Source organism: Elephantulus edwardii, unplaced genomic scaffold (genome assembly GCF_000299155.1).
Source record: "Elephantulus edwardii isolate Elephantulus edwardi_28Jun2011 unplaced genomic scaffold, EleEdw1.0 scaffold00501, whole genome shotgun sequence".
Lineage (NCBI taxonomy): Eukaryota > Metazoa > Chordata > Mammalia > Macroscelidea > Macroscelididae > Elephantulus > Elephantulus edwardii.
In genome coordinates this window covers 519965-547412 of record NW_006400251.1, presented here as the reverse complement: position 1 = coordinate 547412, position 27448 = coordinate 519965, and the positions used below count along the sequence as shown (strand labels likewise).

The 27448-nt window shown below is 44.6% G+C and overlaps 1 protein-coding gene across 1 annotated transcript; it reads left to right on the top strand.

Annotated features, from left to right (window-relative positions):
• Window positions 1-879: 879 nt before the first annotated feature.
• Window positions 880-27448, top strand: NPC1 (Niemann-Pick disease, type C1). Its single transcript, XM_006903053.1, has 18 exons — window positions 880-959; window positions 4967-5040; window positions 5532-5953; window positions 8129-8355; window positions 13859-14048; window positions 14463-14645; window positions 15437-15551; window positions 16859-16986; window positions 17083-17223; window positions 18220-18309; window positions 19039-19229; window positions 19759-19874; window positions 21696-21825; window positions 23085-23285; window positions 24168-24399; window positions 25102-25215; window positions 26385-26547; window positions 27366-27448. Exons 1-18 carry the CDS (start codon window positions 880-882, stop codon window positions 27446-27448), a joined length of 2880 nt encoding a protein of 959 aa, XP_006903115.1.

The following is a 27448-nucleotide window of genomic DNA, read 5'->3' as shown; positions in this document are numbered from 1 at the left end:
TATCCTTAAGGTAAAATGGATATGAATTCTTAATTTTTCTTTTAATTCCTAAAATGTTTATAATTTCTGCAATTGTGCTGTCACATTCAGGAACTACTAATTAATTAGGCATGGCCCAGTCATTTGAAATAAGAAGTTAAAGAGTTTCAAATGACTGGTTCCTGGGCCTTCTCTCCTGAGAGGGATAACTCATGCGTGGATCTTGCCCCTCAGTCATTGAGGGAGGATCCTGGGGAAGAATCAGTGTCTCCATAGCTGAAAAAGAGTACTTTTTTTTGCTTGTTTTTTTTAAAAAGGCCAAAAGATTACAATGACTTTTTCAGAAGCTCTGCCATAGTATCTGGGTAATTCCTTTGGGTGGAGATAAGACATGATTTATGGTTTAACTTGATGTACAGTGTATTCTTTTCTCAGTGACGACCCCACACACTGAATTGTTGAGGTAACTTGAGGTTTTAGAGCGCCAAGCAGCACATCATAATTATTAATTTCATCAAGAAAAATTCAAGACTCTTATTGTTACAGCCATGCTGTATATTTCAGTGTGTCCTTGTTGAGTTTAAGTGTAATATGAGACAAAACATGTTTAATGCTTTTCTTTAACACATTGCCGCACACTTTTAAATTGACGACCGTGCTTAGAAACACATTTTGCCGTCATTTGTGGCAACATGCTGAGATGGTTGACCCATATATTCCCTTCCTGTAGATGTGCCTGTACTTGGGATGGAGCCCATGAACAATGCCACCAAGGGCTGTGACGAGGCCGTGGACGAGGTCACAGGGCCCTGCAGCTGCCAGGACTGCTCCGCCGTCTGTGGCCCCAAGCCGCAGCCCCCGCCTCCTCCTGCTCCATGGATAATCTTTGGCTTGGACGCCATGTACGTCATCATGTGGATCACCTACATGGCATTTTTGCTTGTGTTTTTTGGAGCCATTTTTGCAGTGTGGTGCTACAGGTAAGTAGTTTTATTCATCCTCTGTGGCAGGAAGAGCACAATTACCTGCTGACACTTTAAAGCTTTCAGCTTGGCCATGTTGGTTAATTACAACATAAGACAAGTATCTGTCTAAGAATGTTTATGCCCTGCAAGTAGTAACCATTGAAAGGTCTTTTCAGATTTTAATTTATCGCCTGTTTGTTAATCTTACTCTTGTTGCTGCCGAGTCAGTTCCGACTCATAACTGATGCTTGGTGGGTTTCTAGCGCTGTGAATCACATGGGGGGAGACTGCCCATCTTTCTCCCAAGGAGCTGCAAGTGGGTTGGAACCACCGGAGAAGAGCACCCTTTAGGTTAGCAATACAGCCCTAGAAATGTCGTGCGGGGTCAATCTAGTGCAGATCTCATTTTTCATTTCCCTTGCATTTCTTTTTCTTTTTTTTTTTAAATTAAATTTTATTAGTTTTAATGAACATTTACAGAGATTTTTGGGTTTTCATTCATTCATTGTTGCACTGTTTTCTCCACCCTCATCCCCAGTTTGTTCTTCTTTCCCCCTGCCCCATGTCTGTTTTAATTGTCCAATTGCCACAGTGCTTGTCAAAGCCAGTTCTGATTAATCTCCTTTGTCAGTGTGTCCTTTGCCATTCCCTATCACTCCTCCCTGAGAGAGACTTCACCCTGATTCATAAGGAAAAGGGGATGGCGTATTCTCTTAGCTACTTCCTGCTGAAAAGGGACGCTGTGGGTTTCAGGGTGATTCCCTTGCATTCCTGATTAGAAGCAGTACTATCCTCACTCCTTATAGCTCCCTGTATTTTGCTCTAGGGCAATATTTTCTCCCCCATGAAAGCGGTGATATTTCCACTGTCATTTGCTAGGCCTTTCTTCAAAGGCATCTGGATGAGTTAGTAGCCAAGGACTTAATGGTTTGTACCATAGGGCCCTGAAACCAGTATTTTTTTTAAGAAAAAAACAACTTTATAACATTTTAAAACTTTTCTTATGCTTTAAGTGGAAGTTTATTCTGCACTACCTGGCTTTCCATTCACTCCTTCATACAGATGCTGCTTTATGACGTTAATTAGAGGTCTCCCAAATGGAGCAGCACTCTTCAGACTTCTTCCCTGGGATTGTTTTGGAAACATTTTTAGACCTTTAGAAATTTCAGAAGTAGTACATACATATTCTTTGCTCAGCATCCCCTAATGTTCTAACTTACATAACCACAATACAATTACTAAACTTAAGAATAATACATTGGTAACATATTGTTAGCTGGATCACAGACTTCATTCAGATTTCACCACTTTTTCCTCCTGAGGCCCTTTTATGGTTCTGGGGTCCCACATCTGATCGATGTTGTTATATTAGTTAGTCTCCTCCAGTCTGTGACCCTGAGTCTTTGTCTTTTGTGACCTTGACACTTTAGAAAAGTGACTTTTATAAAGTGCAGGTATTTTGTGGGATGTTCCTCAGTCTGTCCTCACCTGATCTTTTCTCATAAGTAGGCTTGAGGTGGTGTGCTTGGGACAAGAGCACCCAGAAATGGAATGTGTCCTCAGCATGTCACATCAGAGTCCATGGTGTCCTTGTGTGGTTCTTGGTAATGCCAGCCTTAATCTCCTAGCTCAGATGGTGTTTGTTGGATCTCTCTGCTGCAGGGTTAATGGTTTTCCTTTTGTGATGGTCACTATCATGAAAGAGATGTTTTGAAACTCTGCTAATATTCTGTTTCTTGAACTTTTACCCACTGTTGTTTTAGCATCTGTTGGTGGAGCTTGTTTACAACAGTTATTATGATGATATTTGCATGATGATGACACAGCATTTTCCTCATATTTTGTACATTTAGTAGCTGCCGGTACAAAGATCTGTAGGGAACTTTGGAAGCAGAGTTGGTAGGGAGTTACACTGCCAGCCTAACTGCCAAGCCCCTCCCATGGTTCCGCCAGAGAAAACTGTCTGGAGGATCGGTCGTGAGTTGATTCTGACTCACCACCAGTGAGCATCAAAGTACAAAGGTCTGTCCCTTCACCTCCATTTATTTACTGCTTCCAGTGTTTACATAAGGCTGGTTCTGTCTGTCTGCTGTGCTCTTATCTTTTATTGAGCACTTTCTTGTTTTCTGGTATCACAAGGTGTTCCAGTTTCATCTTTTATTTTCCCTGATCCAGTGCTTGGAATCAGCCTTTTCAGCAAGGATCCCCGGTTCCTTCTATTGTTTAGAAACAAGACTGCTCAGTGCTCCTGGGAAGGGCCATATCTATATATTGTGCTTTTAGAAATAACTTTTTATTTTATTCCTTACTTTAATATTCTTCAGTAAGATTTTACCGCCATGTGATATTAATGGTATTATTCAATGATTTGTAAATTCTGTAGGATCACCTACAGATAGTTGGCCAGGTAGCTATCTTTCAAATTTCTTGGCATAGACTGGTGAACATGTCCAGGGTTGCATCTATTAGTTCAAACAGATCAATTCCACCAACTCCTGGCACCTTGCTTTTTCCAGTACCTTGAGTTTCAACCTAATCTTCTTCCTTAATTACTATATGCTACTTCCTGAAATGGTTCCATGTCAACCACTTCTTTTTGGTACAGTGACTCTGAATGTTCTTGCATCTTCCTGCGTCATTTGACCCTAGAATCCTGCAGTGTTGCAACTCAAGGTTTGACTTTGTTCGTCAGTACTTTCAGTTTGAGAAAAGTCTTGTGTGTTTTTTCCTTTTTGTTTTCTAGCTCCAGTTCTTTGGACATTTCATTATAATATTTTGCTGTGAGAACAGTATATTTTTGAAGGATATACATTTTTCTATTCTATTGCTTTTTTCCGAATTTTTATTTTTTTCCTTACAAAGTTTGTAAACATTGTATTTCACACTATTCTTCATTAATAATGTGTTTCATTTAATTATAAAATTAATCACCATTGAACTGTGCTCACCATAACCTTGTCTTTCCAGATCCTTTCTGGATCTTTACCATTTCTGTTATCTTACCCCTCTGCCCACCAAATTGTGTGACCCTGTGCTTCCCCCCCGCCCATCTTCACCCCTCTTTTTTATGTATTATTTTTTCATTGTTGCACATTTCCTTCCTCCTCCTCTCCCCCTTGCCTAGCACTCCCTGAAATACACCCCTTGTTACAAATTGTTGTCATTCATATAACGTGTAATCATATATTCCTTTCAGACAGTTCTTACACTCCTAAGTTCTAATACAGTGTTCATTATTTATCCACTCTTTCCCCATTCTCTCCCCAACCCCCTCATGTCTGTCCTATTTTGTTAACAGCAGTATTATGCACTGTTTGTCCTTTTGTGACTGAGATATTTCATTCAGCATCATGTCCTTCAAGGTCACCTATGTTGTGTAATGTTTTACCAAAGTTCATTGTTTTTCAATACTGTGTATTGTGTAAATGTACCATAGTTTTTCTACCCATTCATTTGTTGATGGGGAATCTAAAGTTTTTTATTTTAATTGTGATTTTAATGAAAGTTTACAGAAAAGTTAGATTTTTATTCATTCATTGTTGCACATTTTACCCGTTCTCCTCTCTGCCGTCACTGTGGTTTTTTTAAATATTTATTCATTGTTGCACAGTTACCTCCCTCTCCCTCACCCCTTAGGATCTAAAAATTTTTGAATACAAACTACAAGGTGAAATTATTCCTTATGAGTTCACTGGGACTTTGAAAAATACCTTCTAAAACCTTCCCCTAAGACTAGTGAGCGGAGGGACCCAGTGCAACAGATTATCTTGCAGCAGCCTCATTATGAACTCACTAAGACTATTGACAAGAGCTCTGGTGGCCAAGTGGCAAGAAGCTGGGCTGCAATCCCGAAAGCGCGGGGTTCGAGGCCACCAGCTACTTCATGGGAGAAGGATGAGCAATCTCCACCCATGCAGTTAACTGCCTCGGAAAACCTGCTGGAGGGTCAACTCGGTCAGTTCTGACTCTACTGTACACAACAGCAACAAGATCACTGACGCACTTTTTTTTTTTTTTTTCAGGAAACGGTATTTTGTCTCTGAGTACACCCCCATTGACAGCAACATAGCTTATTCTGTCAACGCCAGTGACAAAGGTAGGAATGTTTGGCACAGTAGTGAAAGTGTTTGGATGACATTAGCACGTGAGCATCCATTTCCCCCTCCACATGTTGATGCACCTGCAGCGGGTGAGCCATTGCGGTAGTGCCGAGGGTGTACCCCAGACAGAGAGGGCCCTGGTCTCTGCAGCACTAACAGGCTAGCTGGGGTGGCCAATCAGAACCCGCTGATTCATAGTGGTAGTAACACAGCCACAGGCTGGACACAGCAGTGAGGGGGGAGATCAAGGCAGCTGAGAGCTGTAGGGGCAGGGTTGATGGGAAATCGCTTTACACAAAGCGGTCCAAGCAGTTCCCTTTTCAGAGGAAGGCTCGTGTGAGCATTATTCCTCGTGGGTTGGGATGCCATTTTTTGTAGCGGGAGGAGAGGGCGCCAGGGCTCGTAAGGCCCTTGGGCCCATCTTGTGAGGCCTTAGGTGGCCACCACCTATAGTGGTAGCTAATGTTCTCCCTGTTCCAACTTTCAGGAATGGCTTGGCTCTTAACCTCCACCCTCCCTTCCTCTCCTGCTCTTCCAGGGGAGGCAACCTGCTGTGACCAGCTTGGTGCAGCCTTTGAGGGCTATTTGAGGCGACTGTTTACAAAGTGGGGGGCTTTCTGTGTCCGAAACCCCGGCTGCGTCATCTTCTTCTCGCTGGTCTTCATTGGCGCATGCTCTTCAGGCCTGATGTTCGTGCGGGTCACCACCAATCCCGTCGACCTCTGGTCCGCCCCCAGCAGCCAGGCACGCAGGGAGAGGGAGTACTTCGACACGCGCTTTGGGCCTTTCTTCCGCACAGAGCAGCTCATCATCCGGGCCCCCCAGACCAAAAAGCACACCTATCAGCCTTACCCCTCAGGGGCTGATGTGCCTTTTGGACCTCCGCTTGACAAAGACATCTTGCACCAGGTAATCTACTCTTCCATCACAGAGGAGGACGTTGCCGATCTTTCTCCTTTAGAGCAGCTGCTAGATTTGAACTGCCTACCTTTGAATTGGCCGTGTTAACTTCTTTACCAGTAAGCCACCAGGGCTTCTTCACTACAAGAGGCTATTCACTGGAGTGATAACATGCTTAAAAAGGTGGAGGGTCAACATAAGAGAGGAAGACCCTCACCAGGTAGACTGACTGCCGTCACAATCACCAGTGACTGCAGCATTGTGCTTACTTGGGAGAGAGCGTGATGGTGGCACAGGACGGGGCAGGGCTCAGATATGTTCTTCATGGGGTTGCAATGAGTCTTACTCGACGGCACCTACGACAGTAACAACCTGCTATTATCCATAGGGTTTACAGTATGGATGGGAAACATCTCACATACTTTGGGCTTGTCAGGAGAGGCCCGTCCTTGGAAAAAGATATCATGCTGGGAAAAGTAGAGAATCACAGTAAGAGCAGAAGACCCTCAGTGATTGGAGTGGTGACCACCATGGGCTTGTGCTTGATGGAGATTGTGGGCATGGTCGGGATGGGGCGTGGTTCAGCTCTGCTGTTTGTGGGCTCGCTGTGAGGTTGACTTGATGAGGCATAACAGTAACAGCAGTCTGCTGTTTATACACACCAGCCCCAGGGAGGAAGATGGACCTGGTTATTGACCAGTTCTGCTTATTAGGGATTTGGGGATGAAGGTATTAGCATTTACTGAAAATCTGAAAGATAAAAGTACACTTTTAACTCATTTTTCAAGCAAGTGAGTAATAGGTATTAAATGCACCTGGGCTGTAGCCTGCTTAGTTGTTGTGCGTTGAGTCAGAACTGACCCATAGCTGACCCTCCAGCAGGCTTTCAGAGGTGTTTTGTCACACAGGAGGAGATACCCATCCCCTTCCCATGGAGCAGCTGGTAGGTTTGAATTGCGTGCCTTTGAGTTTGCAGCACAGCTTCTCACCATTTAGGATACAGATGAGCAGAGGAAGACTTGCGTAGCATTTCAGTATGGAAACAAAATGTGTTTGTTCACCTTAGGGATTGATAAATTTTCTCCCTTAGTAACTGCAAGTGCTATGCTCAGGCCCAGAGGAATGAGGTTCCCTGTTGTCATGGGGGCAGGGAGGAGCCACTGAGCTGGCATTAATCCACACGGAGGAGTAGGCTTATCACTGCCTCAGTGCAGGTCCTGACTGGCCTTGGCAGGCTGTGCATTTGAGATGAGGTGCTGACCCACTTCTCTTAAAAAGGCCTTTAAACTTTTTGATCTTAGCACACATGCTGTGCAGAACTGTACTTGCGAATAAACTACTTCCCACTTTCTGTTTGGTGGAATGCTGTGCAATCATATTAATTTCTCCTTTAAACATTGCTTTCTGATGCTAAGCCAAACTGTTATCAAGTAAATTACAGCTCACAGTGACCTGTAAGACAGAGAACTGTCCCTCCGAGTCTCGAAAGCTTTAAAGCTTGATAGAAGCAGACAGCCAGCCACGTCTTTATCCCTCAGAGTGACTGAGGGGTTTAATGTCAACCTTTTGAGCCGCTGTGCCAGCATAATTCCATGCTCTCACTTATAGAAGGCCTGATATCTTGAAAAACATCACAATAGTCCCAAGACTTGACTAGCATGATTTCTCGGTGATTATCTATTGAGATTAGTAATTGTATGTAGCAAAGCAATAGATCGTGTGTAGTTAGTGAAGAGAAGGACATGAGGGGGCTAGAGGTCATGACTGAAGATGCTAGAGGTCATGACTAAGGGTACTAGAGGTCACAACTGAGAATAGTACACGTCACAACTAAAGATGCTAGAGGTTATAACTGTGAATGTGTTGTCACTGCCGGAGTGAGGCCAGCAGGGCCTCATGTGTTTCATGTGTCCTTTGCTGACATCTCTCATGTTTTGGCTTGCTACTTGATGGTCTCTGTCTCTCTTGATGCCCCCAAGATGGGTATTTTCCCAGTTTGCTGGCCACTTAAGCTGGATCCTTGACATCATCAGGCTGTACTACAGGGTACCTTGTACTGTGTGCCACCTTAGGAAGCATTTTGCCAAATACTTTTTCTCTTTTGACCTCCTAGGGCCATCATGACTCAAACTCTGAGAGAAACTTGACCTTTGTCTAATTTATTTGGTTTTACTTCTCCCTCAGGTTCTTGACTTACAGACAGCCATCGAAAGCATTACCGCATTGTATAACAATGAGACTGTGACGCTGCAGGACCTCTGCTTGGCTCCACTCTCACCATATAACAACAATTGCACAATTATGAGCGTGTTGAATTACTTCCAAAACAGCCATTCTGTGCTGGACCATATCAAAGGGGACGACTTCTTTGTGTATGCGGATTACCACACACACTTTCTGTACTGTGTGAGGTGAGTAGCAGAGACACAGTTGCCTGTGTGAAGATTGCCTTTCAGGAGGAATTTATTTTTTTATTTTATTATTATATAATCAATAATATCCATTAATTATTTATTAGTCATTTATTTATCCCATATGTTTGAGTAGCTGTTATTGCTGGAAGGAACTAGGGAGACAGTTGTGAATAATCAGGTTAAAACCCGGCTCTCTGATGTGACTTTCTAATACGGAAAGAGATAAACTTATTATTGTTATTATGTGCCATCGAGTTGCTGGCAACTCTATATACAACAGCCCTAAACCCTACTCTGTCCTGTGCCAATCTTGCTGTCTCTGACACACCTACCCCCATTACCCCAGTCACTGAATCAGTCCATGTCATCGAGTGCCTTCCTCTCCTGTACTGTCGCTCCACCTTCTCAAGCATGATGTCTCCAAGGACTGGTCCCTCCTTGCAACATGTCCGAAGTATGTCAGATGAAGCTTCAGAATCCCTGCCTCCAAGGAGCAGCCTGGCCTCACCCTCTCCAGATCGAACCTCTTTGTTTCCCTAGCAGTCCATGGTATAATCAGTACTCTTCTACAACACTACTGTCCAGCTCTCTAATGGATAGCAAGAGATCAACTAGCTAAAAATGCACTGTTAAGTAGGAGGATGTTCTGTGCAAGAAAACAGCCAGACATGGAGTAGAAGCAATAGAGTGTGTTAGTGCAGAGAGACGGAGACCAGGAAAGAAAAGCAAGGAATCTCATGGGAGAATTAGACACCCATGAAGAGGAACAGCAGGTGCAGACACCCTGTGACGGGGTATCTGTGGACCATGAAGGAACAGCAGGTGCCTCTCACCCTTGAAGCCTCTCACCCTTGAACTCAGGCCTCAGTTGGTAGCGCACAGTTCCATGTCCCATGCCACCTCCTAAAGCTTTGGTGAGCTAGTTTCATAGCACAAAAATAGGCACCGTTAGTGCTTTTTTTCCTTTTATCTTTCAGATAAAATCTTACGTCGTGACACCGAGTTTTGTTTTGGTTTTTTGACACTGAGTTGTTTAAAAATACATAACCTGCCCTCCATGGGCAAAATGGGAATTTTAGGTTGTATAATGTGACCCTACTTCCTGCAGGGTGGATGTCTGACCAGGCAGGGTTGTCATTTGAACAAGTCACAGAGAAGCTGTGTGTGGTGACCAGTGAGGTGGCCTTTGACTTTTCCCAGGAAACAGGAGTACGTGTGACACAGGATTGACCTGCTGTCCTGGAGCACTGCTCCTGGTAGATCCGCCACACAGGCAATTGTATGTTCAAGACAGGACAGAAATGAACACCTCATCACCTCCGAGTACACTGCTCAGTTGACTGTGTCTCAGAGCCACACACCACAATACCTGTCCTATTTAGTGACTTCAGGTTCTGCGTGTTTTTATATTAGAATATGACCTTTGAAACCATTGGACTATGTTTATTTCAAAGAGTTCACCCCTGTAAAGATGAACCATACTCACTTAAAACAATAAGTATACATACTCATGCACCATAAACTCGAGTTGTCTGCAAGGTGGAGTGAAGGTGGTGACTCCCCTCCCACTGCTGTCCGTCTTTCATGCACTAGTGTGGTGCTGGTCCCGGCCACCTCTCGTCTGGACCATAGGAGACCCTTTTCCACTTCTCCCCCCTACAAGTTATCTCCTGACAGTCAGTGCCTACAGGATAAGAATGCAAACTCCTGGTGCAACTACTGTGGAAGGCAGTATGGTGCTTTCTCAAAAAGTTCCAACTGCAGATACCATTTGACCCAGCAATTCCACTACTGGGAATATACCCTGAAGAGACCATAACTGACATCCAGGAAGATATATGCACACCCATGTTTATTGCAGCTTTGTTCACAATAGCAAGGAGTTGGAAGCAACCTAGGTGCCCATCAACAAACAAATGGATAGAGAAACTCTGGTATATTCACACAGTGGAGTACTACGCTGCATTCAAAAACAAGGAACTCATGCAATATTATTCAAAATGGGAGACCCTGTAGGACATTATGCTGAGTAAAGTATCTCAGTCACAAAAGGACAAATACTGCATGGTGCCACTGTTGTAAAACAGTACTGACCTCGGGGTTGGGGGGAGACTTAGAAAGATGGGTTCAATAATGTATACTGCATTGAAACAGATGAGGGAGAAAACTGTTTAAAAGGGATATGTGATTAGGTATTTTTGTCATGACAGAAGTCCAGAGTGAAGGCTGCATATTGGAGTGGACCTGGGGGTAGGGATTGTAAAACAATGAAAGAATTTTTCTTTTACTTTTCCAAGAGGGAAGTGTACTGGGGAGGGGGGGTTGGCAGGGGATAAAGTGCAACAATGAATGAATGGAAATGCAAAGTCTCTGTAAATTTTTATTTAAATTAATAATTGTTGTTGTTATTATATGCCGTCGAGTCGTTTGCAACTCATAGCGACCCTATATACAACAGCCCTAAACCCTGCTCTATCATGTGCCAGTCGCACTGCCTCTGACACACCCATCCCGATTACCCCAGTCACTGAATCAATCCACCTCATAGAGGGTCTTCCCATCCTGCGCTGTCCCTCCACCCTCCCAAGCATGATGTCCCTCTCCAAGAACCTGTCTCTCCTTACAACATGTCCAAAGTATGTCAGATGAAATTAATAAGTTTCTTTAAAAAATGGGAAAAGAAAAAAAGAATGCAAACTCCTCAGCTTAGCATTTAAAGCCTTTTTTACATTGTCCCTGAGCCTTCCCAGCCTCCTCCCTTCCATCAGGAGTCACCCTCACCAACGTGGACACCCTGTTCTGTGGACACACAGGACCCCTTACACTCCTCAAACTCTTGTTCTCTTGCACACTGTTCTCACTGTGCCTCCCGTCCCACCACTGCAGTGTGTGGTCCACCCTCCTCCCTGCCCTCCTGGTCCTTGTCCTTGAGGTTAGGTCTATGCTGGTCTCTTCTTTTTGGTGTCATTTCTCCTTATGTTAATTGCTGCCCCCTAGTTAGCCACCATATCACCATGTACTGTGGGGCACAGGTGACAACATCTTATTTGCCAGCCTCTTGCTGGGTGAATTCTGAGCTCTCAGATGCTTGTACTGAGCTGAATGACTCATCCTCCGCATCTAAATTAGCCATCTTCAGCGTCTACATTAAGTTTAAGTTGTAGTAAGCCCAGGTCTCTGTGGTGTCACAAGACTGATTCTAATTAGAAGCCATCTCTGGGTTTTCTTTCAGAGCACCCGCCTCGCTGAATGATACGAGTTTGCTCCATGACCCTTGTCTTGGCACGTTTGGTGGGCCCGTGTTCCCGTGGCTCGTGCTGGGAGGCTACGATGGTACGTGGAGAAGCTTTGACTTTTCCAATCAGAGAAAGAATTTTTGCCTCAGTCATTAGCAGTCAGATGATAAGATGGTAATTACAAAGATTTCAGAAGTTGAGCTATCTTATTAATTCTTTATTTCATTGGATTTAGAGTTTATTCTGGATTTAAAAGTTAATTCTTTTGTCTTTAGCCTATGTTAGGTTACCTTGGTCTCTGAGAAGCTGTTGAAAGCTAAGAGCCTTTTTACCAGAATAATGCACAACCACCTACTAGACTGTCCACTTCCAGGGAATTCCTGGAACCCTGGAAAGTCATCAGTAGGCTCCTAAGGAGCCCGTGAGCCTCACGGGGAGGAAAGGAAGTGTGATTCGTGGGGAAAGAGGCTATCTTATTTTCACTTCTAAGCCAGCTCATTGAGAATTTAGACACTTCACAATGGCAGACTCAATTGTTTTACTAAAGAACTGATCCTAATAGCTCCTTGGAACAGGTTGAACTTGATATGTGGGGTGATCGTTCATGTGACACCCTTGGCCTGCTTAAAGCCAGCTCTTCGGGTTTTCTCCAGTCCAATAAGGAGATCAAAGGCATTTCACCTCCTCCCCAGTAGGCAGGAGAGGTTGTGACTCTGCCTCATACAATAAAATGCTATATCCTTATAGCAGGGAAAGGTAGTGCCAGTGGCTGGCTAGTTATATGGCAAAACTACAGTGGAGCTAGCTCTGTCTTACATGTATATATAATCCATATGGTTAAGAGATTGGAACAGAATACGTAAAGCTATTAAAAAGCTAGACAAAACCACAGGAGGATTTTTTTAAATCTTAAAATGGCAAAGACCTTTTTGAACAAGAACAAAACTGCAAAGCCACAGAAGGAAAGACTGACAAATCTAACTGCGTAAGATTTCAAAATTCCTGTGTGGAGGAGAAATGTAAGATACGAAAAAACAGGTGAAGAGAAATATCCTTGTATAGGACTAATATTTTCTTCACATGTAAAGAGTTCTTGTTTGTAAAAAACCCCCACAACAACAAAACTAACATTCCATTCAAAAGAGAAAATAGATGCAGAAAGTAAAAGTTAACAAAAGAAGAAATAATAAATAGTTTAATTATATGGGGAAAATGCCTAACTCTCTCCTAGTTAGTATAAGGCATTTCATTTCTCTTTATCTGCCTATGAGATTGGAAAGAACACTGAGGGTTTCTTAAAGCACTGTTGTGTGGTGTTGAAGCCTGAGGGCCTCTGTGTTGTTGGTGCAGGATTGACTATTTCTCTGCAGTGTGAGTTCCGGAATATCAGGCATTGTTTCCTCTTGTCACTCGCTGACGTATTCCTCCTGCCTACCTAATAATGCCAGGTACAAAGAGGGCACAGTAAATATGTTACTAAGTAAAGGAACTAAAAAATGTACAACTCCTTTGGATGACACCTTGGGAGAGTTTATAGAAATAAGAAATACTCTTTTTCTGATTTTCAGTGACTGTACTTGAAAGAATTTATTGTCCAAATAGGTATTTTACAAAAGATTATTTTTTCTAGTTTTGTTATAATAATAACAACCAAAAAGCAACAGTGCCCACTGAGTAGAGATTGTTTAAATTATACTAGAAAAAAATATTATATCCCAGAAAAGATTAGAAATACTTCTTACGTACTTACTGTTCTTGGTGTGTACCGTCAAGTTGGAACCAACCCATAGCTGACCCTCCAGTGAGTTTTCAGAGCTTATTAATTGCACGGGAGGAGATTGCCCATCCTTCACCTGTGGAGCAGCTGGTGGATTTGAGCCCATGCATTGATCTGGTTTTACCTGTCTTTCTGTTGCCGCATTTTGTCCTTTCTAGATCAAAACTACAACAATGCGACTGCCCTTGTGATTACCTTTCCTATCAATAATTACTACAACGACACGGAGAAGCTGCAGAGGGCCCAAGCCTGGGAAGGAGAGTGAGTTGCCAACAGGGGTGCTGCTAGAAGTTTTAAGTTAACCAGCTCAGATCTAAGTCACACCATTTTTTAAATTAATATTTTTATCATTCATGAACATTCTATTTCATGCATGTGCACTTGTGTTTTATACAGTACTTCATTATATTTCATTCATTTATATTGTCATAGTTGTTATTCTCACTAAAAACTGAAAGTAATTTTATTTTTTTTTTACTATCTTTAGGTTTATTAACTTTGTGAAAAACTACAAGAACCCCAACCTGACCATTTCTTTTACTGCGGAACGAAGTATTGAAGATGAACTAAACCGTGAGAGCAACAGTGATATCTTCACTGTGGTCATCAGCTATGGTGTCATGTTTGTCTATATTTCCATCGCCCTGGGGCACATCAAAAGCTGTGGCAGGCTCCTGGTAAGGGCATGTGACTGCGAGTGTCGGGGTTAGAGAGAAGCGGTAGCGCAAGTGCCTGTCATACTGATGCCCCCTTACCCTGATATGTGATGCTCAAAACTGCCCCAGATGCCGCTTTTATAATCAGTGTAGAGCGTCTCTCTTTCCTGCATCTGCTTTCTTCAGCTCCGGTGCTTTGGCTTACCTTAAACTTAACTATATCTCTCACCACAGATTTTTCCAATTTGTCCAGTTTAGCACGTAAGGACGTGAGCTCCTAACATGCATTGCTAGGAAACCCTAGAAATGTGTCATCTGTTCTCTAGAATGAGAATTGTGCTTTCACTCTAGATTGGCTAAACATAAGGAAGTGCTTCTGAGGGCTGGGTGCCATGCAGGGCTCTGGTCACCGCCTCCTGTCTGTGCCGTCCCTAGGTGGACTCCAAGATCTCCCTGGGCATTGCTGGCATCCTGATCGTGTTGAGCTCTGTAGCCTGCTCCTTGGGCATCTTCAGCTACATCGGGGTCCCCCTCACCCTCATTGTAATTGAGGTCATCCCATTTCTGGTTCTGGCTGTGGGCGTGGACAACATCTTCATTCTGGTCCAGACCTACCAGGTATGTGTCCTGTCCACACAGCTGCCGTCTTCCCAAGTCCCCAGTGACTGGCTCTGGGCCGAGGGTCTGTGATGTGGAAACCAGGAGGCTGGCTGTCCTGTCTCCTCAGTGCTTGGGAAGAATTTTGCCCCATATGCCCCATGTTAATGTAACAGATAGGAAGTGAAGACTTGGGTGTGGGTTGTTTTGGGCTGTTTTTAAATGGTATCTTTTCCCAGTGAGTGCAAGAAGGGCTAACAGACTTCTGGAAATATTAAAATAATTCTTGACATGGTGTAAAGAATTATACATTTGATCAAAGGTGCTTGTACAAGAAGAAATCAAGACATGCCCCCCTTTTGCAGAAAATGATGCCCACTGTCGTCCTCCTGTAGTCTAAGTAGCACGACAGAGCTTCAACAAGTGGTCCACTGGCAGCCTGTGCGCCGAGCTCTTGTCTCGCACTGTGGTCCAGTCTTCCATTAGTGTCTTGAAAATTACCTAACTGGTAGCGCAGGAATGAATTAAACTTTCCCCACCACAGTTTATATGCTATGAACTTTGATAAATGTTGATAGTTGTAGAGGGACTTCAAGCCTTTTGTTTGTAGGGTCGCTATGAGTCATGCTCGACTCAAAGACAATCAACAACCACCACCACCACCATATACTGTAAATAGATGAAGCTGATAATTTTTGTTATTATTATTATTATTATTATTATTATTATGTTAAGATGAAGTAGCAAAGAATATGATGTTGCTATTTTAGGAAGAAACTGTAACGTGCAAATTCATTGTGTTTGGTTTTTAGAGAGATGAGCGTCTGCATGGGGAAACACTGGACCAGCAGGTGGGCAGGGTCCTGGGAGAAGTGGCTCCCAGCATGTTCCTGTCCTCCTTTTCAGAGACCGTAGCATTCTTCTTAGGTAATTACTCTTTGAGTTCTGCTAGTCCTCAGGTGTAGGGACAGAGGGAGCAACTTGCCTGAATATGCCTATTGATTTAAGGTCTGTCTTTCTTTTTAAATTGTCCTTTAAATGAAAGTTCACAAAGCAAATGGCCCGTTATTTAGCCACTTAGAGCCATTTTGTTCCATAACACTAATTACAATATCCACAGTGAGAAGCAATTCTCACTTCCATTAATCCTTCAAGGTTTGTTCTGCTCTCAGAGAGTATCACTCGGTGAGCTACAGGAGGTCATCCCTTGAGCTTCACTTTGCATGTCTTTCTCATGTAAAATTACCATAAAGATGTCGATATGCACCAAGAACTTGTCCATTATCTCTTCTCTTGACACTCCTGGCACATGTTGCTATTTGAAAATGACATTATCTAGCTGAAGAATCTTCCTCAGCACGCTATCAAGAGCATCTTTCAAATCTGTGGGCATTTTGCTCGCAAAATGGAACTTGTTGCCCTGTTATTCTGATAGCCAGTCTTCTCTACCCACATTTCACTGGAGAGGCACCTCATTGGTGATCAGAGGTTCTTAGATCTTATTTCACTACATGGGCCTTGTATAAAGTATAGAACAGGGGAAGCAGGCAGCCCTTCAGTTTCTGTACATGGCTGGAAAACCACACAGACTTCTCAGTGCTCCGGAGTGATTTCACCCCTCCTCCCCCAAGTGTGACTGTAATTCTAGACTTCAGTGTGGAATCTCTTTTTAAAATATTAGATACTTTGTAAAAGAATTTTAGTCCTGAAACAGATTGATACGGTGTGGGCCAAAGAGTCTGACACATGAAGCTGATCAGTTTGTGATTTCTGAGTCTGAACCCCCTTGTCTTATTCACCCAGAGCCTTCATGTGACTGCCTATAACTAAGCAGAAAGCCTAATGTTGACACACAGCAGGTGGTTTCTGAGTGAAGAACATAAGAAATAGCCTATATGGGTTCTCACACTGTGACGTGTTTAATTGGCCAGCAGAGCCTTTTAAATGCAGTAGAATTTAGGATTGAATTGATTGGGTCTTGTTTGAGTGGGACAGTGTTGGGATCCCAAAGCTGGTGTTTTCACACCTCCGTGCTCATTTTGGTGCGGTTTCCACTTTGAAAAGCAGGCCTTCTAGACTCTTCTTGCCGGTCTGGATTGACAGCCACACCGAGGGGAGGGTCTTAGGGCTCGGCCCATCCTGGCTCCTTGTTTTCGCAATAGGAAATGTGCACAGGGATGGACCAGCTTAACTGTTGCGGATGACAGTGACCCAACAGCCTTTCTCCCTCACAGGAGCCTTGTCAATGATGCCCGCCGTTCACACGTTCTCTCTGTTCGCTGGAATGGCTGTCTTCATCGACTTCCTCCTTCAGATTACATGTTTTGTTAGTCTCTTGGGATTAGACATTAAGCGCCAAGAGGTAAGTTTTGCCCAGGTTTGTTTCATTTGAATCTAGAATGTAGGTGGAGCCAGCACCAGGTGTTTTCTGTGACCTTGTTGTTCTGTGTTCCCTCAGAAAAATCGTCTGGATATCCTTTGCTGTGTCCAGGGCGCCAACGATGGCACAAGTGTCCAGGCCTCCGAGAGCTGTTTATTTCGATTCTTTAAAAACTCTTATTCCCCGCTTCTGCTTAAGGACTGGATGCGCCCAGTAGTGGTATGCATCTCTCTGTGGCTTTTCTCTCTTCTCCCCAAAACAGGTTTTTCACAGGCCTTCTAAGAACCAAACAGCTGGGGAAGGCATTCTGACAGATATTGGATATACAAACAGAAATATGAAACTTGTTAACGTGTGGAAACTGTCTACCTAGGTTTTATCAGAGATTTTGTTTGCCTTAACTTTTCATTTGGAAATAATTACAGATCCAAGAGGAAGTTGCAAGTACAGTGCAGAGAGGGCTGAATCTGAGTTTCCCCCAGTGTCTCATGTTATATAGTTACAGTAGAGGCTCAGAACCAGGCTACAGAGAGTGTGTGTGTGTGTGTGTGTGTGTGTGTGTGTGTGTGTGCGCGCGCGTGCGTGTGCTTTCTCTGTCATTTCTGTCCCCTCTGTAGATTCTTGTAATCACCATTGCAGAGCTGTAGCTTCAGTGCAGTGAGCTCCTTTAATATACCACCACCCTTATCCTAGCAACCACAAAGAGCCTTTTAAAGCTTGAAAACAGATGTAGCTAGCAGTGATGATAACCTCTTTTCTACTGAAAAGAACATACATTAGTTTCTAGTAAAGGTAAAAGTAGTAGTAATTCATGACATTTGTTAGTACGTAACAGATGTAACTCACAGTATCTGTTGATTACTGACCTAAGCCCTGAATTGTCTTTGGATGAATTAACTTACACACTTGTGCTAGAACAAGTTCATTTCCCTCTCCCCCCTCCCCCTTTACCTGGTGGGGATGTTGAGGCTAAAAGAGATTAGCTGTCTTGCCAAAGGCAGCCAGTAAGTGGTAGTCAGTATTTGAACCTAGAAGTTTGACTGTGGACACGGTGACCTCAGCTACTACTTCATGCTCCCTTTTTTTGCTACATGTCATTTAAATTTATTTTCCAGTTTAACAAGTCCTACAGTTTCTTTGTACTTAAGATTTTGTGTTCTTAAGTTCATTATGGCACTACGCAAGCTCTGTCTCATAATTCACTTTCCATTCCAGATAGCGATTTTTGTGGGCATTCTGTCATTCAGTATTGCGGTTCTGGACAAAGTAGAAATTGGATTGGATCAGTCTCTATCAATGCCTGATGTAAGGTGCTTTCTTCTTCATTTGAACTTGTTTAGCTGTTAATGAATATGTGTTTTAAAGCACACATGTGGGTGTTTCAAGCTGACCAAGCGCTAGTATTGTCCAGGGTTCTGAGCACGGCTATCAGGCTCGGTAGACGGCCACAGTGGACTCCTGGCTCACAAAGAGCCTAGGGCACAGCCTCTGCACACAGCTGCAGCATCTGAACAGGCTGTCAGTTAGCTTTCAATCTTGAGACACCAAGAGGAGGCCAGATAGCTGTATCTCGGAGATGTGGTAGAGTGCTCCTTGGAGCAAGGCTAGTGAAGCTTCATGTCACTGTCTTTGGGCATGTTGCTAGGAAAGGCTATTTCTTGAAGAAGGACATCATTCTTGGGAAAGTGGAAGGTCAGCGAAAGAGAGACCCTAAACCAGGTGGACTGACACAGTAGTGCAGCAGTGGGCTTGAGTGTGTCAGAGATTAAGAGGATGGCACAGAATAGGACAGGGTTCGGATCTGTTTTTCACAGGATTGCTATGAGTCGTACTTGACTCATCAGCACTTACAACAGCAACAACAAAGAGGAGAATGTGGGGGCCCTAGTGGAGACGAGGCGTAAAGGAAATTGTGTTAGGTCGGAAGGGAATCTTGGCCAATAGCCTTTAATTGGTTTTATAGTTCTTAGTGATAATCTTACGTAGTTACTATCAGAACTTTGCTAATTTTTCTTTCCTTGATTCTTTGTCTAGGACTCCTACGTTATAGATTACTTCAAGTCCCTTAGCCAGTACCTGCACGCAGGTCCCCCCGTGTACTTTGTCCTGGAGGAGGGCCACAACTACACGTCTCTGGAAGGACAGAACATGGTGTGTGGCGGCATGGGGTGCAACAATGATTCCCTGGTCCAGCAGCTGTTCAACGCGGCTGAGCTGGACAGCTAGTAAGTGCTCCCAGTGGTCCCACGCTGTAGCAGGAGCAGCGCAGAAAGTCTGCTCGGGTCTGAAATTCCTCACCTAAAGTAGATTGCTTGCACAGTTTAGCGTCATTCAAAATGCACGTTACATCGAGTTTCACAGGAAGAAAAGATTTTAAAGGGAGCTCTGGTGGCCTAGTGGTAGGAAGCTGTGCTGCAATCCAAAGGCACATGGTTTGAATCCACCAGCTGCTCTGTGAGAGGATAGGGGCGGTCTCCTCCCTTACAATTCACAGCTTCAGAAAACCCACTGGAGGGTCAGCTAGGAGTCACTTCTGACTCAACAGCACACAGCAACAAACCTTTTAAAGGATTTGTTTATTATTTGATATTTTAACTTTTTTCCCATTAAGTGTTAGAGGAATTTTTTGTTTTCTATCGTTTTTGCTAGGCAGTAGTACTAACTGTAGAATAGGAAATTGTCTGAGGAAAAGCGCGGACACTAAAGACTTCCCCGCTGTGGGCCGAGACAGTAACTGTTCCTCCTCTTCTCTAGCACCCGCATAGGCTTTGCGCCCTCATCCTGGATCGATGATTATTTTGACTGGATTAAGCCTCAGTCTTCTTGCTGCAGAGTCTTCAATGTCACAGATCAGTTCTGCAATGCCTCAGGTGCTCTCATTTCCTTACCCTAATCTTGCCCATCCTTTTCTACTTTCAAGAAGCAGTGTAAATTTTTTTTTACATTTTTAATTGTGATTTTTATGAAAGTTTACAGAAAAGTTGGATTTTCAGTCATTGTTGCACATTTTCCTCCCTACGTACCCCCCAGTTCACTTAAAAAAAAATTTATTCATTGTTGCATAATTGCCTCCCTCCTCACCCACCGATCTCCCATTTGACTTTGCTATTATGGACTATTGTCTAACAAATAATGTGTATGCATATCTTCCTTTTAAATAGTTTTTTTTCTTCATCTGTTTCAATACAGTGTTCATCATTTATTACCTCTTTTCTTATTTTCCCCCCAACCCCTCTCGGTCCTGTTTTATAACAGTGGTGTTATGCAGTATTTATCCTTTGTGGCTAAGGTATTTCACTCAGCATGATGTCCTCTAGGGTCCCCTATGTTGTGTAATATTTTATGAGTTCCTTGTTTTCAGTGCTGCATAGTATTGCATTGTGTGAAAATACCATAGTTTTTCTATCAGTTTATTAGTTGATGGGCACTTGGGTTGTTTCTGAAGTCTTTGCTATTTAAAAAAAAAGAAGAAGAAGAAGATATATTTACGTAGCAAAGAAACTCATGAAGAAATGTTTAAAATCCTTCTCTCTTAGAGAAATGCAAATAAAACAGCTGTGAGCTATCATCTCACCCTAGTAATAATAGCAAAGTTCAGCAGATCAGCAAACAGTAGATGCTGGCGAAGTTATGGAGAGATTGGAACCCTTATTCACTGCCAGTGGGAGTATAAAATGGTACAACCACTATGGAAGACAGTATGGCACTTTCTCAAAAAGTTGGAAACAGAAATACCATTTGACCCAGCAATTCCACTACTAGGAATATACCCTAAAGAAACCAGAGCTACCCTCCAAAAAGGTGTATTCATACCCATGTTAAAAGTAGTGTAATGTTGTTGTTATTATGTACCATTGAGTCGCCTGTGACAAATAACGACCCTATGTACAATAGCCCTAAACCCTGCTCTATCCTATGCCAATCTTACTGTCTCTGATACACCTACCTTCATTACCCCAGTCACTGAATCAATCCATCTCATTGAGGATCTTCCTATCTTGCGCTGTCCCTCTGTCCTCCCAAGCATGACTTTCCTCTCCAAGGACTGATCCCGACTTGCAACATGCCCAAAGTATGTCATACGAAGCTTCAGAATCTTGCCTCCAAGGAGCAGCCTGGCTTCACCCTCTCCAGGGCGAGCTCGTTTGTTCTTCTAGGAGTCCATGGTGTAACATTATAGACCAAAACTCACTTCTGTTTTCACCGATTTGTTTGCCAACACTGAGCCTTGATCCTCACTCTGAAAATGTTGCTGTCCCAGGCCACATAAGTGCTGTGCTGCGCCAGCCCATCATTCATCCACAGGAAGGAGTCTGGCATTCAGGAAATCTTCTCACCTTTTCTGACTGCACTGATGCCTCTCCGGATTGACTCTGGCCTTGACCTTCCATGCTTTTTTTTTTTTTAAAGTCACAGTTGCTCTGTGTTTTGTTACAATGTTGAGCTTTTCACTAGAACTTTTTCAGTGAAAATATGGAAGCTCTGGCCTTTGACAAGGGTAGTCATGTTTTTTGGACATGTTTTTTGCCTGCAGTGAAGTCAGCATGTCACATTTATTACACTGTGATAAGCATTAGGGCCTGAAACCTCTGGATGGGAGAAAGTTTTAGGAAGTCCTTTTTTATCACTGTTTTATAGTGGTGTTAGAGACCCTCTCTAACCATTGGCTCTCCCTTCCATGTTTATGCCAGTGGTCGATCCTGCCTGTGTGCGCTGCCGACCACTCACCCCGGAGGGCAGACAGCGGCCCCAAGGGGAAGACTTCATGAAATTCCTGCCCATGTTCCTGTCTGACAACCCCAACCCCAAGTGCGGCAAGGGGTAAGTGATACTCAGCTTTTCAGAAACACAGCCACCTCAGCGTAGATGTGTCATGGAAAGCTAGGACAGGTTCAGATCAATATAGAAAGCCATCATTTCGTCCTTGCTTGAGCATCATTCTTTATGCCTCCCTCTGGGTCTTAGTTACATGAGTGGATAGAGATTCCAGGCAGGTAGGGGAGGGCTGAAGAAGGCGGCACACTGCTGTCAGGGAATGTGAAAAACCTCGGCCTGTCATATTGTGTCCATGAGCAGATGGGGCAACGCCTCGCTGTGGTTCAGCCTTGGATCCATCCATTTTCCTGCCCAGATATGTGGTGTAGAGGGCTCCCTGGCAGCCCCACGCCAGTGGAGGGGGACATCTGGCACAGAAAGGGTGGCAGTGATTGCAAGTTTGTGGGTTCCACGTGGACGCTTCTGTAGGAGGAAGATGAGTGCCCACACGTCCACGGAGGAAACCTACAAGGGCCTCTTTTCATGAGAACACGTGCTTGGCCAGAGCCACCTCAGTCACAGAGCACATCCCTTTTGAAGCTCGATACTCATTACCGTGGCAAGACTAGCCCTATAATTAAATAGACATGAATCTTGCAACTTGGTTTGCTTGCAATCAGAATGCTTTGGCCTACATAAAAAAGAGCCCACTTCACAGCATCTTAAACCTTTATAGGCTGTGTTGAAACGCTGTTGTTTTTTATATAGTCAGTATCCACCTTACGTGGAGAGTTTCTGTGGGCCAGTTTTGGGCCAGGCACCTCATGGGCATTCTTTAATTATTCCGGCAACGCTGTGAGTGGGTGGTATTCTACTCATTTACAGATGAGAAAGCGAGAGCCCAGATTATATAACTGGGTCTAGGGTTGCACGGCCAGTGAATGGCTGGGCTGCGATGACTCCAGGCTGTTTGAGTTCAAGGCCCTTGCTCTTTCCTACCTCCTGTTACACAACCTTACTGAGCAGACTTCATCTAGAAACACATGTGTTTGCAAGCCCAGTTAGCACTGATGCAACAGCAGCTAATAGAGCTTATGCTGTGTTAACTTGTACTCTAGTAGTTATTCAAAAGTAAATGTACACACAGCAAAGAAACCAAGAACAATTTAAAAAAAAACAACAAAATCTCAAAAAGAAATCACTGAATCAGCAGGCCTTTTCTGTCCCTTCAGTCTGCACTTTGGTTAAGCCTTAAGTGTTCATGTTCTGCAGATCTTTTGTGGCCTTTTTGTGGCTTTTCTGACCTCCACTGACTCCTCTCTCAGGGGACACGCTGCGTACAGCTCAGCAGTTACCATCTTGGGCAATGACACCAGCGTTGGAGCCACGTATTTCATGACCTACCACACTGTGCTGAAGACCTCTGCTGACTTCATTGACGCAATGAAGAAAGCACGGCTCATAGCCAGTAACATCACGGAGTCCATGGGCGTTCAGGGAGACCAGTACCGGGTGTTCCCATACAGGTAAAGTGCCCCTCACCCTCAGACAAGGGCTGACCAGGAAAGGGCCTGAACTTGAGGTTTCCCTGGAGGTGATGATAACTCTGCACCCACCGTCTGTTTCTCTAATACCTGCTCCATCTTGGGCAAGACAGAGAGCATCCAGGGCAACTGCCGACTGGTAGGGTTGCCGGTCTCGGGCACTGAGATCTGAGTGTGTGCTGGGGCTCCCGACCTGAAAGAGACAGAGCGCAGGTCCGTTCTGCAGTGCTCAGGCACCAGGCTTCACAGAGAAGCAGCAGCTAAAGGCCCTGGCGTCAGCTGCTATCCTAGCTGAATAACTTGAACTATGACAGTTTATTGTATTTTCCTCTCATGATAAAAGTACCATGTATGAAATAATAGATTTAGAAAGTAAAGGTAGAAGAAATGAGTAACTTTTTTCCTTCCCTTCCATTGTGTCTGAAGAGCCTCCTGGCTGCTCTCAGATGGGGGAACTTCTCAGAGTGGCTGACCCGAGTTCTGGGAAGAGCTGTTAACTTTGTCCTCGGGAAACTGTCTGTGCACAAAGTGCCCTTTGACCTGAGGGAGTACTCAGAAATAAAACAGAACTCAGTTGTGTTTTGTTTCTTGGTACCACAGAATCTTCTTTATAAGTGTCCATATGGTAGCTTAGACTCGGCTTATGAACTATGTCTTTGTGTGGGGTGCACATTTTGAGTCATTCCTGCAGGTGTTTAGCTGTCGAAGTTCCAATTCAAGTCCCATAAGTGAGTCTTTTCCCAGGCAGCCTGTCTACAGGAATGTCTTGGGTGCCCCCCCAGTTCTGCAGTAGTGGAGGGATGCAAAGTAGAAGCTTCCAGAAGAGATAATGCACTCATTGCATTGCCCCACTCCTTTCGGCAGTGTCTTTTACGTCTTCTACGAGCAGTACCTGACCATTGTTGATGACACCATCTTTAACCTTGGCGTGTCCCTGGGCGCCATCTTTCTGGTGACCCTGGTTCTCCTGGGCTTCGAGCTGTGGGCTGCAGTGATCGTGTGCGTCACCATCGCCATGATCTTGGTCAACATGTTTGGGGTCATGTGGCTGTGGGGCATCAGCCTGAATGCTGTGTCCTTGGTCAACCTGGTTATGGTGAGTTCTGGGCCACTCCGATCTTGTCCCTACCTCCTGCATCGTTTACTGGAATGTTTCAGGTTCTAGAAACTTTAGGATGGGCAGACTGTCTAGTCAGGCTCTGCCTTCTGCTGCACCTAGAGCAGGGGGTGAGAGTTCCTTGGCGTGGGGATGTGAAGAGCTGCATCTGGGGACAGACTCACATCAAAGCCAAGTCATTTAGGTCAGTTTTGTGTCTCTACCCCTTTAGATGTAGGTAGAATGTTATGGTTGAGCTTGGCCATTCGACCTTTATTATTCTCAAGAGCTAGCAGGTAGCCTAATGATGGGACCAGGTTTCTTTTAACTTAGGCAAGTGGCCCCCACCCTGGGGACTTTGCGGCCAGTGCATTAGCCCTGCCATGTGCTATTTAATGGGATTAGTCTTACAGTAACGCTGCCTCAGTGGGGCAGCAGTGAATCCAAGCTGGGAACAGCAGTGGGCCCTGTGGTGGGAGCTGGGGTCCTTAGGGCATGCCTGCCCCTCCCTGTCAGAGGTACACATGTGCTGGAAGGTTGCCAGAGCTTCCTGGTACAGCTTAAATCAGGGTGAGCCCTCTGGATTGGGGTGGGGGAAGAGTGGTGCTATGGAGGGCGCCCCTAGTGGCTCACACCCTCGGAGAGGAGGGCTGTTGGGGTTTCAGGCAGGTCAACCTCGGTCACACAGGAACTTTCTTGCAGAGCTGTGGCATCTCCGTGGAGTTCTGCAGCCACATCACCAGGGCGTTCACCGTGAGCACCAAGGGGAACCGACTGGGCCGTTCGGAGGAGGCGCTGTCACACATGGGCAGCTCGGTGAGTCCTCGGGCGGGGTTGGCACCGAGGGCTCTCCATGACCAGGCATTCTCAGAAGGCACTTAAGAAATTCAGCAGCTGAAGCAGAACTTGAATCCTCGAATTAGAAAGCAGGGACAGCTGGTGGCATAGTCTGTGGGGAAGTTGAAACTGTGCCATTAACCCAAAGACCGAGCCTCTCTGATGATTTCAATCTACCAGTTGCTCTGTGGGGAAAAGGCAGGCAGGCTCCTCCTGTGTGAAGCACATCTCTGAACTCACCGGAGGGTCACCTGAGTCAGAGTGAGAACGCAGAGCTCCTTGGAACTGAGGCTTCAGACGGGTCATGAAATAGATGCATCATATACAGACCTGAGTTAAGGTGGTGCAGAGGGTTAAAGTGTTGGGCTGCAAACCTAAAGTTCAGCAGTTCAAACTCACCACTGCCAGATGGAGCAGTCTGCTCCCATTAAGATTCAAAGCCTCTGAAAGTGATGGTTCACCAGGAGTGAGGCTGAGTGTGGTGACGGTGGTGGATTTTCTTGTTTGATATTTATTTGTGAGAATTCTCTTTAGGAGGCAATGTGGTTCAAGAACGAACATACAGAAGTTAGACTTGAGAGAGCTGGAAGTCTTCCATTTAAAATACAAGCCAGTAAGAAGTACTAAATCAATAAGGAGCTGTATTGTGTTCCAGAACCTGCCATGCAAATTGTCAGTGGTATCTGGAGTTCCTTTTTGGTTTAACTATCTTATGTTTAGTATGTCAATAAGGATATTGAGTTTCTTATACTACCATACAAAATACTGTTAGAGTAATAACTTTTTTGTTTTATAAGAATTTTAGATACCTTATAGGTATTATGGAGTCTGGTGGCTTAGTGCTAAGGTGTTCCACTGCCAACCCCAAGGCAGACTGTTCAAATCCACCACCTGTTCCCAGGGAGAACAACGGGCAAGGTCCAGTGCTATTAACAGCCTCTGGGAGCCCTGCCAGAGGTTCAGCTATGAGTCGGTGCTAACTTGATGGCACATAATAGGTATTCAGTGAAGCAGATTATCATCGTGCAGAACACAGAGCCTTAAGACAATACTTACTTAACACCTCATTACTTTGGAACCTTAAAATTAAGAAGAGCCTGTGTGAGGAAGTACTTCAGTGGTTTCTGATACCCTCTCTTTGCTCTTAGGTATTCAGCGGAATCACACTCACCAAATTTGGAGGGATTGTGGTGTTGGCCTTTGCCAAATCTCAAATTTTCCAGATCTTTTACTTCAGGATGTATTTAGCTATGGTGTTGCTGGGAGCCACTCACGGATTGATATTCCTCCCTGTCTTGCTCAGTTACATCGGTAAGAGTTCTCATTTGCAGAAGGTGGAATGAGAGGGAGCAGGGTATGAATGAGAATGATGGCACTTTGAAGTGCGTTTTAAAGCAGCCACACTAACGGTCAGTTAAGGAGCCGCAGTGACGGAGGTGGGTAAGTGTGGGCTGTCTGAATCCATCAGCCGCTTCGATGGATAAAGGTGAGGCAGGTGCTATCCTCCCTCTAAGACTTCCAGCCTCGGCAGTGCAGGGTTGTGGGAGTCCGGAAGAACAGCAGTGGACCTGCCTGGGTTGTTCTGGAGAGGGCAGCAGGGGCACTGGTCATTTGACGAGTGGTTCTGAGAACTGCATTCCATCTAACGCCTCCTGCTTGGTCAGATGGGTCATTCATAAATGGCTGACACTCTTTCCCCGAGGCCTGACTTGACTGCTTTACAAGCCACTCGGTCGGACCCTGGCGGGCTGGAAAGTCAGCAAACCAATGGCTCCTGAAAAGAGCTGGGGGCGGGGAGGAAGTAAAGCTGAGGCCAGGTCCTCACCGCCCAGCAGCCTGGTCTAGTTCACTCACTCATATATTGTCTTCCGCAGAGAGCTGCCTCCATCATGTTCATTTTACTTTGACAGAACTCTTCTGCTTTTTCATAAATGACCAAGAGTCAGCGAGCAGTACCTACTGCTTGAGTTCTGTAGCTTGGTAATGATGTTACTGAAATAGCCGGCTGAGAAGCAGGTGCTTACCCTGCCTCCAGCTCTCCTCTCCTCTGGAGAATAGAAACTGGTTCCCAAGCAAACCAGCACAGATCCCCTTTTCTCCTAAAATTTATTTTTTTTCATCTCTCATAGGACCATCAATAAATAAAGCCAAAATGAGCACCACTCAAGAGCGATACCAAGGCACAGAGCGAGAACGGCTCCTCAATTTCTAG

Bases quoted from the DNA above. Each gene is read 5' to 3' on its own strand.
- NPC1 (XM_006903053.1), top strand. From the start codon at position 880: ATGTACGTCATCATGTGGATCACCTACATGGCATTTTTGCTTGTGTTT. The intron at 8,356-13,858 runs GTGAGTAGCAGA...TACTATCTTTAG, and splicing joins CACTTTCTGTACTGTGTGAG to GTTTATTAACTTTGTGAAAA. The intron at 19,875-21,695 runs GTGCTCTCATTT...TGTTTATGCCAG, and splicing joins TCAGTTCTGCAATGCCTCAG to TGGTCGATCCTGCCTGTGTG.